Genomic DNA, 12,114 nt, shown 5'->3' with positions numbered 1-12,114 from the left:
TTTTAAATGGAGTCTGGTGGGTTGTGTCCAGCTTGTATTTCCCTTCACAGAATTGCTTGTGTTGTTCAGATTAATATTCTTAGCGTCTGATGAGCTCATCCGGACCCACCTTGCTCCATTTACATTTAATTTTTTACAACTGGGCCGATATTGGCGAAAATATGGTGACAACTTTCAGCTCGTTGGCATACATTGATTGGAGAGAGACGGGACACCAGGAGAAAATAAACATGTTAAGGTTAACATGAGCTCACAAACAATTTAAACTCAACTTTTCCTAAACTTAATTTGAAGGTTTATACCAACTCAAAAGGAAATTAGATTTTAAATTTTTTAGTCTCCCAATTAGAAAACATTTGTTCTAACCATAGTTTCTGATGAAGAACCCTAATAGTTGCGTACACATGATACAAGTCTTCTCCAACTGCCACCCCCCCCACCACCTTCCAGTTTCCTTTAACTAACCCGTGGATGAAAAACAAGACTCAGAATTAATTTCACTCAAGTTTCTGTGCAGGAAAGTCACCGGACGCCACAATCTGAGCCATACTTAGAGTTGAGCTGACAGTTTTAATTAGCGTTGTATAGCTTTAATCTGATGTTCATTACTATCAAAATGTTACACACTAAAGCTGTAACAAACTCTGGATAACTGAGTAACTTGAGAGCACTGCTACATTAACAGGCCATAATTGAAAACGTAACATTTGAATTAAACTGCATTTTGGTCATTGCAGTAACATGTTAACCTATATTGTGCTTGACTTCATTAATACATTTAAAAAGGTTTAACAAGCATTTAATCCAGATTTAATCTGGCATTCAAGAGGTACACAGAATAGATCAGCATGATTTGCTGGAATTTGGACAAAAAGACCCATTTAGTAAATTACAAATTAGAATTTTTATGCTTTAAATTAGAGAAACTGCATTTTCCCTTGTATCAAAGTGATTAAATTACAAAATCTTTAACGTACATATTAGTTACAATTTGCATTAAGTAAACATCTTTGCGGATATATTCATAATTTAAGCAGAGTAGAGCTTTAATGCAGCATCTCGCACAAACACCTTAAAACTATTAAACTTTGTCCCATTTAGTGTTTGTATTGAGCATTTAAATAAGTTACAGAACAAATTAAGATTCAACACAAGGAGTTTGTTTATTAGTTTGTGATTTTTATTATTTGGGTCGCTCATTTACTCAGATGGACACTCGATTTTGCCGGCGTTGATGTCATCGATGACATCATGGGGAGGACGACCGTCGATGGTGCACCCGACCGACTGAGCGGTACCCAGGATCTCTTTGATGGTTCCTGGGGGGGCAGGACAAATACAGACGTCAACTGCTGATTAACATCACACAGGAGGATATTTGCAGTTTACAGCTTATTTAGAGAAAAATCCAGGGAGACATGTGGGATAAAATTATGTAAATACTGTACATAGATATAGCGGTCTCTATCTCTCTAGAGAGAGAGAGAGAGAGAGAGAGAGAGAGAGAGAGAGACACAGAGAGAGAGACACAGAGAGAGAGAGAGAGACACAGAGAGAGAGAGAGAGAGACACACAGAGAGAGAGAGAGACACAGAGACACATAGAGAGAGAGACATATATACATTTCTACTCTGATATTTCTATTTGTGCAACTGCAACACAAAGTTTCCCTTTGGGGATCACTAAAGTATTTCTGATTAAATGTGCGTTATCAGTGCAGTTAATGATGATTGTTTGTTCCAGTCTTTGCGGCACAGAGTTGCCCATGGGTTCGGGGCAGCCCTGTTTCCTAAAGCCGGGTCCCTCTGAGCCTCCACTGGATTACACTCCGTCACGGAGACAGACGGGCATAGTGGCGGGAGGCTGGACAGGAAACTACAGAAAAAAGACCATTTTCAGTGTTTTCTCACCGGAGAGCTCTCTGGCGATGGAGCGATGCCTCATGACGCGCGCGACACCCACGATCTCGTCGAAGGTCACGCTGCCGCTGTGCTTGACTGGAAAATAAAGACACGGGTCAAGTACAGTCGAGACGCTTCATTCAACTTTAATCCTCGGGGGGGGGGGGCCAAATTGCTTCATGAGGCGCGACAGGTACTCACTGTTCTTGACCTTCTTCCTGTCACGAGGAGGCTCCTTCAGAGCCTTGATGATCAGCGCCGACGCAGAGGGAACGACCTCCACCTGGGGGAAAACAAAAACAGGGGTTACAAAAGGTCGTTGTCCTGCTTCTAGCTGAAGAAGCAACGGAGTTACGGTCATACTGCAGATGGGAGTTTCAACACAGAGCTGCAACGATAAGACTGTTCAATTTGTCCAGGACCACAACTTTCATTTGTTAAGTTGCTTGGTCTAAAATGTGCATCAGTGTTTCTCAAAAGTCCGAAATAAAACCCTCAAATGTCTTGTCCACAACTTAAAGCTGTGGAGTTTGTGGTCACAGAGAGCAGAAACTAGGAGATATTCCTAGTTAAAAATCTGGAAACAAGTTTTACTTTTCATTAAAAAAAAAAAAAGACAATGCAATTCAAAATGGTGGCAATTAGTTTAAGAGTTAATGCATGAAAAATTAAAATAGTTTACAATGATTCAGCTAAAGATGCAAAGATTAATCCATTAACCGAAAATGATCTCTAGCCTCAAATAGAGATTAACGGTTCTTGTGTCAAACTGAACGTTTGAATTTGGACTAAAGAAAATTAGAGAAGTCACCTGGCTTTCAGAAACTGGGACGACACCATTTTATAAACTGAACACACTCTGCAGATTACGGGATAAGGAAATCATTGGCTAGCTGCAGGCCAGCTGACGTACCACTGCCTGTCTGTTCTGGATGGTCAGCTTCACGGTGATCCTCAGGCCCTTCCAGTCACCGGTTGCCTTGGCGATGTCGTCACCAACTTTCTTGGGAGACTGTGAGAAAACGGAAACCAGTTGAGACCAGCAGACGGAAACCAAACAGACCTGAAGTCCTGCACTCGCACCGAAGCTACGTGTTCAAATGTCTAGATCAGGGGTCTTCAACGTTTTCCAGGCCAAGGACCCCCAAACTGATGGCGAGATGGAGCGGGGACCCCCTAATTATATATATTGTATAACATTGTGTTATATCAAACTGGTCCTATAGTGCCATGTGTGCACTGATGACTGAAAGACATCTTCTGCCTCCATTTATCTGTTTACTACAGTGTGTTGAGTTCATGTTAATGTGGATTTAAAGACATTTCAATTAGTGGAAAAAATTGCAGGGGGGGGAATATAAAAAAAGTCTAACCAAAACTGTCGCGACCCCCATGCAGTACCTCCGGACCCCCTGTTGAAGACCCCTTGTCTGAAGCATAATAAAAAAAAAAAAGGTTTTCACCCTCCCCAGTCACCTCAAAAATTCCCTTCATGTGTGACCACATGTACTGTGTGTTGTCTTGTGCGTCATGTTGCTGTTGTGGGGCTTGAATCCAGCCCTTCTAGATTCAGGAGGAAGGGTTCAAGTCCGTAGGTTGGATAAAAGAACGTTTATTCCAATAGAATTATGCATCCATAGCTCTCCCGAACTTTGTCTGACCCTTTAGCCCTTTGTGGTTGATCTTATGTGCACGGGGGGGGGGGAACAACATGGTGGCGTCCTGTCTTTTGTCTCCATAACGTTAGTGTCTAGCAGAGATCGGCCTGCCCAATAAGATACCAGGTCTTAGACCGCTACTGGAGAAGACCTCCAAGCAAACACAAGACGTGTCCCTAACCCCCCCCCCCGCCCTGCTTTTCAGAATTAAACTCACTCGGCAGAGCCATGGTTGGACCCGTTGGACCAAAACAAATTATAAGGTCTCAGTGAACTTTCTATCTATCTATATCATTGAGAAGCAACCATAATATCACAGACACCGAGCAGATTATTTAATGCTTTAGCTTTAGAATATAATGAATTGAACACACATGATTAACTTAATGCACTACGTGAAAAGAATTCACACATGAATATATGTTATCGCAACACGGTCTGCATTATTGCTTTAAGAGATCTTATGGTGGCTTATATCACCGTGTACCTGTGCATACGTGACATAAAGCTCTGTATCCAGGATGACGTTTGTGTTCCAGTCTTTGCGGCACAGAGTTGCCCATGGGTTCGGGGCAGCCCTGTTTCCTAAAGCCGGGTCCCTCTGAGCCTCCACTGGATTATACTCCGTCACTGACAGACGTGCATAGTGGCGGGAGGCTGCCGTTACAGGTCGTACAGTAAGAGTCGACTAAAAACCCATCTGTTCCAAATTGCTTATCTGTAAATACACTGTTCCTGTTTTGTTTGTTTTGTTATAACTCCTTACACTTTTCTGTTCCCTGTATTCTGTCTTTTATTGTCTGTGAAGAGACCTTGAGTGTTCAGAAAGGCGCTGTTAAATAAAATGTATTATTTAGAGTCACTCACCAGACCCAGAGGTCCGATTTTGGGGGCCAGGGCTGAGGTGGCGCCGACTTCTCCTCCTGTGCACCTCATGTACACTGTACAGACAAAAAGGAGACGATCAGATTTAAATAAACAGATTATACAACAGTTGTATATTCGACAGCATCTCAAGTGATTTAATGGCTGCACCAGTGTTTCCTCCTTATCTCGGCCTGCAAACTTTTACCAACAGACGCAGATTATCCCAGAAATCACACTAGAGCGGTTAATGATGATTGTTTGTTTGTTCCAGTCTTTACGGCACAGAGTTGCCCATGGGTTCGGGCAGCCCTGTTTCCTAAAGCCGGGTCCCTCTGAGCCTCCACTGGATTATACTCCGTCACTGACAGACGTGCATAGTGGCGGGAGGCTTGACAGGAAGCTACAGATTGATAAAAGAATGGCTGATGAACTCTTCTCTCCAAGATTATCCTAAGAAACATGTAATTGGGAATGTATGAAAAGCAATTTAACTCGGAGTGTCGCAGAAGATTTCAATAGTCAACCAAATTTAAAACTACCCTTTAGTAGCCCATATGTTGACTTTACATTTGTCTTTTAATGGTTTTTAACCCTGTGCTCGTCATGTCCAATTCTTGCAGAAAAGTAAATTACGCAATGTTCAAAACAAATTTCTCCTTAGGGAGACCAATAGAAGTACTTTGAAAAATAGAAAATGCAAGAAACAGACTGCTCCTCATCACATTAACATGATAAGTACCAGCTGGTTGTAGAACTGGGCGCCCAAATACACCGATGTCGATATTGTAGGACCGACTATGGGGCTTTTACCAAATATTTACACAAGAGTTTTAATTTGTTATATGATACAAGTGGGTAAAAGCAAACCATAAAACAGCTAGTCAGCCTGGTAAATTCATAAGATTACAAGCTTTAAAACCACAAACCGACAACACATGTGACATGTTACGTTAACCTAAATTTAAGAGCATCTCTATCCTTGTACAGAGACATAATGCCCAACCCTTGATGTTGCATTCACATCATTTAGCTGCGTTTCATGTTATTTACAGTCTTAACACTGTTTATTCACTTTTATAGATAAAAAGTTCTGCTTAGTCAACACAAATCCAAATCCAATGTGCTTGGTCAAAAAAAGACAACTTCAAACATTTAAAACTAATTTCTATCCGGTTCCTCAAAGCCCCCACGTGACCCCATTCAGCCAATCAAGAGCTGGTGAACACACCTGTACACCACGGCAATAGTACGGTGTAGGTAACAGAAAGGTACAGGAAATAAATTACGGTACAATTAGTTTCTCTTGCGATATATCCAATTAAACACTGGGTTTGTAGAGGACGTAACCATGATTGAAAGGTGCATTTAGGATTAATATTAAAACATGGATGTGTTTAACATTAACACTGAGGAAAGTGCTGCAATTTACAAATGTAGAATATAGTCAAGTTATTGTAATTAAAAAACGAAGTCATAAATAAATAATTGATCACATGAATCAACATGTTTTGAAGTAGAACGTGACATCTACCTGCAATTTGACATTTAATAAAAACAAAGTAATTGATTGCGTTACTTTGATGGCTTAAAGTTGTGTGAATGACAGGTGTCAGTTTTCAAGTTATTCTCTTGATTACAAGGAACATTGGTGTGAATATCGCAGTCTTTCGTTTAATTTACCACCTAAGTTCAATGAAAAGTTGAAAGGCAAGAACTCACATCAGTGAATAAAATCAAGACGTTAGTTAGTATACAAAGCCAATAGGATCAAAACATACCGCCAAGATTAACAAAAAGTGATTTTTAAAAGACAAGTAATTCACATTCTTTCGAGGCTAGCCAGACTAGCCAACGCCGCTAGCCGAACCAGCTGGTGCCGCTAGCTTGCCAGTCAACGCCGCTAGCTTGCTAGCTAACGCCGCTAGCCGAACTAGCTGGCGCCGCTAGCCGAACTAGCCAACGCCGCTAGCTTGCTAGCTAACGCCGCTAGCCGAACTAGCTGGCGCCGCTAGCCGAACTAGCCAACGCCGCTAGCCGAACTAGCTGGCGCCGCTAGCTTGCTAGCTAGTCCTCACCCCACGTGGAAAAGCGAGTGAGTTAGCCCCCCCTAATTACAGCTTTTTTTCAAGTCAAACCCGCCACAATTCATCCAAATTTCACCTAATACAAACATGTAAGCATGCTGAGCTTTGGTCGGACATATTTTCCCCCTCTCTTCGTGGCGTTTCGGGCCCCGTCTTTACCGTTTTCTCTACGCCGTTCACAGGCCGGCAGCCGCCACGGAACGACTCCATCTCGGCTGTGAACAAGCTGCTGCGTTTATTACCCGGCGGACACGGGAAACATACCAACTTTAATCTCGGTGGGGTCGAATTTGGGAGGCATGTTTCTGCTGTAGTAGTAGTAGAGCTCAGTTCAGCTTGGCTGGTGAGGGTGTCGGATGAACCCGGGCTCGGGACGACCGATTACTGTTGCACCTTCACCGCTACAGGGAGAAAGAAAAAGGACCGAGCTAAGGCCGCGGAAGGTTTTTATACTCCTGCAAAGTATCGCGAGATGTTGGGATTCCGTTAACGTGACGTGGTTCCAACAGAAGGGTTCTGGTTGTTTTAGGCCGATTGTAAAGGCAAGTTTTAAAGATAATATATATAGGATATAAAATATAATAATTAAAACGGCAGGTTTAAGATTGTACACATTAAAAGTGGATGTGCAGAATATGTATCACACAAACTATAGCAGGAATACATTATAGAAGAGAATATTAAGAACATGTTATATATTATATAAGCTTAACAATATGTACTTAATATTTTCTAAGTTAAGTTTAGCTGCTCCAAATTCACCCCTTTAACTGAAATACCAGAACTATTATCATAATTAATTATCATAGTTAATTATTATCATAAAAATTCTTCTCAAATCACATTGAATTGCTCTAATTTTAAACAACCTTCAGATACTTTTAGGTAATAATTGATTTTAAACTTTGAGGTTTTACAGCCTTTGATTTAAATATGCTAATTGTATTTGTCTAACATGTGTTTGGACTTCCACACCGTTATAAATACAGAGCCGTGGGCAGCAGGACAAGGCAAATAAAGACGCTTCATTTAGAAAATACTTCTACAATTTCATGCAAATTATTTTGAAAATCTTTAAAAGTATTTATTGGGCATTTTAGGCTTTTATTTATAGGACAGCCGAGGACATTAAGGAGAGAGAGAAAGAGGGGAATGACGTGCAGCACAGGGCCGCAGGGTGGAGTCACACTCACACAGGCCGACAACAAAGGATGTCCACTCTCGAGTCCAGGTCCAGACCGCGTCCAAAAAGGTTCGAGTCCAGGTCCAGACCGAGTCCAAAAAGGTTCGAGTCCAGGTCCAGACCGAGTCCAGGACAGGAAAAAAACAGTCTTTTGCATGACAGCATCAAGACAATCATTTTGGGTTTCCCTCCAATATTATCACATAACATAATACAGACACCTGGACTCGGTCCAGACCAGAAGCCCAAAAGCCATATCTGGCAAGACCAGTGGTCTTGAGGGGGGATGGGGGGGGGGGGGGGGGGGGGGGGGGGGGGGGGGTTAATTGAGAGATGATCCTATGGAAAGTTCCCCATGCCTGTCTCTTTGTTTGGTGAAGGGTAAGTTCCCAAAGGCCAAGGGAACTTTATCAGGATGCACAGTATATCCTGGATGAAATAACTGGCCTTTAAAATTAAAAATCTGCCTCTATGGGAATTTAACATGGGGGGGGAGGGTGTGTGTGTGTGTGTGTGTGTGTGTGTGTGTGTTTGTGTGTGTACATTTATGCGTGACTCAAATCTGCACTTGATCTACATCGGGGAGTGACACCCGGCTTGAACCTGTGTCTCATTCCCTCCTACGTCTTGTGTACTCCTTACGTTCAGGTTCTCCTTCACCCCGCTGTAATGTAAATGTAAATGTGCTGTATTTATAAAGCGCTTTTACATCATTAATACAGGAAACATTCACACATTCACACACATTCACACATTCACACACGTTCATACATTCACACACATTCACACACATCACACATTCAAATCCATCAAGACATTCCATCATTCACACACATTCACACACATTCACACACATTCACAATTCACACACATTTACATTAACACACACATAACATTCACACACATTCATACAGTTCACCACACATAACATCACAACACATCATAACATTCACACACATTCATAATTCACAACACATTCACACACACATACATTCACACACATTCATACCACTTCACACAACATTACATCACACTTCCACACATTCATACATCACAAACACATTCATACACTTCACACCACATTCATACATATCACACATCATACACACATTCACACACATTCATAACTTCCAATACATTCACACAACATTCATACACTTCACCACATTCACACAGTCACACACATTCACACACTTCATACATTCCACATTACATTCATACATTCACACACATTCTACACGTTCACACACATTCACATTCACACATTCACACACATTCACACATTACACACACATTCATACATTCACAACTTCACACGTTCACACACATTCACACATTCACACATTCACCATTCAAATCATTCACACATTCACACATCACACACATTCAACACTATACATTCACCCACATCACACACATTCACACACATTCACACACATTCACACACTTCACACACACATTCACACACACACACCAGTCCACAACGTTCATACATTCACACACATTCACACACCTTCATTACATCACCACATTCAACATTCACACACATCATTACAACATTCACACACATTCATACATCACCACATTCACACAAATTCACACCTTCACACACATTCCATACATTCACACACATTCATACATTCACACCACATTCATACACTTCACACACATTCATACCTTCACACACATTCATACACATTCAACACATTCATCATTCACACACATTCACACACATTCATACATCACACACATTCATACATTCACACCATCATACATTCACACACATTCATACCATTCACACACATTCATACACTTCACACAAATTCATTACTTAAACACATTCATAACTTCACACACATTCACACATCTCACACACTTCACACATTCAACACACATTCAACATTCACACACATTCACACACATTCACCACACATTCACACATTCACACAACATTCACACATTCACACATTCACACACATTCACACATTCACACACATTCACACACTTCATACATTCACACACATTCACACACATTCACACACATCACACACATTCACACACATTCACACACATTCACACACGTTCATACATTCACACACATTCACACACGTTCATACATTCACACACATTCATACCTTCACACACATTCAACATTCCACACCCATCACACATTCACACATTCTACATTCACACATTCACACATTCAACATTCACACATTCACACATCACACATTCACACACATTCATACATTCACACACATTCACACACATTCACACACATTCATACATTCCAACACATTCATAACATTCACACACGTTCAGACATCACAACAGTCACAACATTCACACACATTCACACACATCTTCATCACACACATTCATACATTCCACACATAATACATTCACCATTCACACACATCACACATTCACACACATTCATACATTCACCACACATTCACACACATTACACACATCACACATTCACACACATTCCAAAATTCACAACATTCAACATTCACACACATTCACACTTCACACATCATCACACATTCACAACATTCACACATTCACATTCACACATTCAAACATCACACACATTCACATTCACATTACAACATCAACATACACATACACACATTCACACACATTCATACATTCACACCACATTACACATCACACACCATTCACACATTCACACACCTCACACCACATTCACAAACATTCACACCTGCTCATCACAAACACACACACATCTACACACCTGCTCACAACACACCACATCTACACATCCATAGTAGAACACTCACAACATCTAAAACAATGTCATCAGATATAACACTCACACACATCTACACACCTGCTCATCAGATACACACTCACCAGGGCTGTAGTACTCGAGTCCGGTCTTGGACCGTTTTTCTATGGTCTCGGACTCGACTAGTCCTGGTCTCTGACTTGTCTCGGTCTCGCTGGTATTTGGACTCAGACTTGTCTCGGTCTCGGCCACTGGTCTTGCCAGATACGGCTTTTGGTCTGGATCGAGTCCAGGTGTCTTTATTATGTTGATGATAATATTGGAGGGAAAGTGAAACCCATAATGGTTGATACTGCCATGCATAAGATCTGTTTCCTGTCCTGGACTCGGTCTTGACTCAGAGTCAAACCTCTTTGGACTCGGTCTTGACTCAGAGTCAAACCTCTTTGGACTCGGTCTTGTCTCGGACTCAAACCTCTCTGGACTTGGTCTTGTCTTGGACTCGAACCTCTTTGAACCCGGTTTTGTCTCGGACTCAAACCTTTTTCGACTCGGTCTTGACTCGGACTCAAACCTTTTTCGACTCGGTCTTGACTCGGACTCAAACCTTTTTCGACTCGGTCTTGACTCGGACTCAAACCTTTTTCGACTCGGTCTTGACTTGGACTCGAACCTCTTTGGACTCGACTAGTCCTGGTCTTGGACTTGTCTTGGACTCGACTAAGGTGGTCTTGACCACAGCCCTGACACTCACACACATTCACACTCCGATGGCGCAGCATCAGGGGCAACTCGGGGTTCAGTGTCTTGCCCAAGGACACTTCGACATGGGACTGCAGGGCCAGGGATTGAACCACCAACCTTCCGATTGGCAGGCACAGCCGCCCATGTTGAGATGGTCTGCTTTCTGTTTGTTCCTGTCTTCCTGTCTTCCTGTTTCCCGTGGTTTTTGACCACTTCCCACTGGCACCGTTATCGGAACATCTCAACTACTCACAATGATAAACGTGACATGCTGCAGACCATAGGGAATGGTCTTGCGTGTAATGGACTTTGAGGGTTTGTCGGTGTATTTTGTGACTGGTCCAGGAAGGTGGAGGAGACCAAAGTGCTGCGTGTGGGAGCTGAGTGCAGCAGCAGGATAATGGCCCCGAGGCGGTTGAGTGCTGCCGAAATATAAAAGAATCACGTCATCGTTGTAGTGTGTGTTACTCAGTGGTGAAATGCAACTAAACACAGTGACTCAAGTTCTGCACTTAGGACACATTTCAGGGATGTTTTGTACATTTATCTGACATCTGACACCCTAAAAAAGACATTGAAAAGACTAAAGTCGGACGCCGTCTCATGTTTCTAAAGACAATCTGTCTTAATTTCTCTGAGTCACAGGGTTTCCCCGTGTGTGTTGCCCCCAATAGGCCTAAACCACAGGAAGTAGATTTTTTAATGTAATTTTTAAGTGGATTTTTAAACTACAGCTGGGCAGCTCGGTGGCTTTTAGCACCAAGTTGATGTAGGGCCTCTTGTAGTCTCACGTTACCAGACCTTCTTCCACAGCGTTGTGGAGGAGGAAGGTCTGGCTAGTCCACACACCATTCTGGGATGGGAGAAAACCCTGCTCTGGTTTATTGCATTTCTTTAAACCAATCACAATCCTCGTGGGCGG

The 12,114-nt window shown here is 42.1% G+C and overlaps 1 protein-coding gene and 3 non-coding genes across 5 annotated transcripts; all 4 read right to left on the bottom strand.

Annotated features, from left to right (window-relative positions):
• Positions 1-1,162: 1,162 nt before the first annotated feature.
• On the bottom strand, positions 1,163-6,985 carry rpl12 (ribosomal protein L12). Of its 2 annotated transcripts, none has more exons than XM_032517353.1 (6): positions 6,775-6,985; positions 4,427-4,500; positions 2,815-2,913; positions 2,103-2,184; positions 1,911-1,997; positions 1,163-1,319 (listed from the first exon to the last, which is right to left on the bottom strand). In XM_032517353.1, the coding sequence occupies exons 1-6, from the start codon at positions 6,809-6,811 to the stop codon at positions 1,201-1,203; spliced, it is 498 nt and encodes a 165-aa protein (XP_032373244.1). In that variant the 5' UTR covers positions 6,812-6,985; the 3' UTR covers positions 1,163-1,200. The 2 variants fall into 2 exon arrangements, with proteins under 2 accessions (XP_032373244.1, XP_032373254.1); XM_032517363.1 differs by having other exon boundaries at positions 6,670-6,941.
• LOC116694375 (small nucleolar RNA SNORA65) lies at positions 1,733-1,860 on the bottom strand. The gene has a single exon (XR_004333138.1). It is a non-coding gene; the product is annotated as a small nucleolar RNA SNORA65 (small nucleolar RNA).
• LOC116694386 (small nucleolar RNA SNORA65) lies at positions 4,088-4,213 on the bottom strand. The gene has a single exon (XR_004333141.1). It is a non-coding gene; the product is annotated as a small nucleolar RNA SNORA65 (small nucleolar RNA).
• Positions 4,687-4,811, bottom strand: LOC116694382 (small nucleolar RNA SNORA65). Its single transcript, XR_004333140.1, has one exon. It is a non-coding gene; the product is annotated as a small nucleolar RNA SNORA65 (small nucleolar RNA).
• Positions 6,986-12,114: the final 5,129 nt, after the last annotated feature.

Source organism: Etheostoma spectabile, chromosome 1 (genome assembly GCF_008692095.1).
Source record: "Etheostoma spectabile isolate EspeVRDwgs_2016 chromosome 1, UIUC_Espe_1.0, whole genome shotgun sequence".
Lineage (NCBI taxonomy): Eukaryota > Metazoa > Chordata > Actinopteri > Perciformes > Percidae > Etheostoma > Etheostoma spectabile.
Note: the sequence above shows the minus strand (reverse complement) of the source record. Positions and strands in the feature narration are given on the sequence as shown.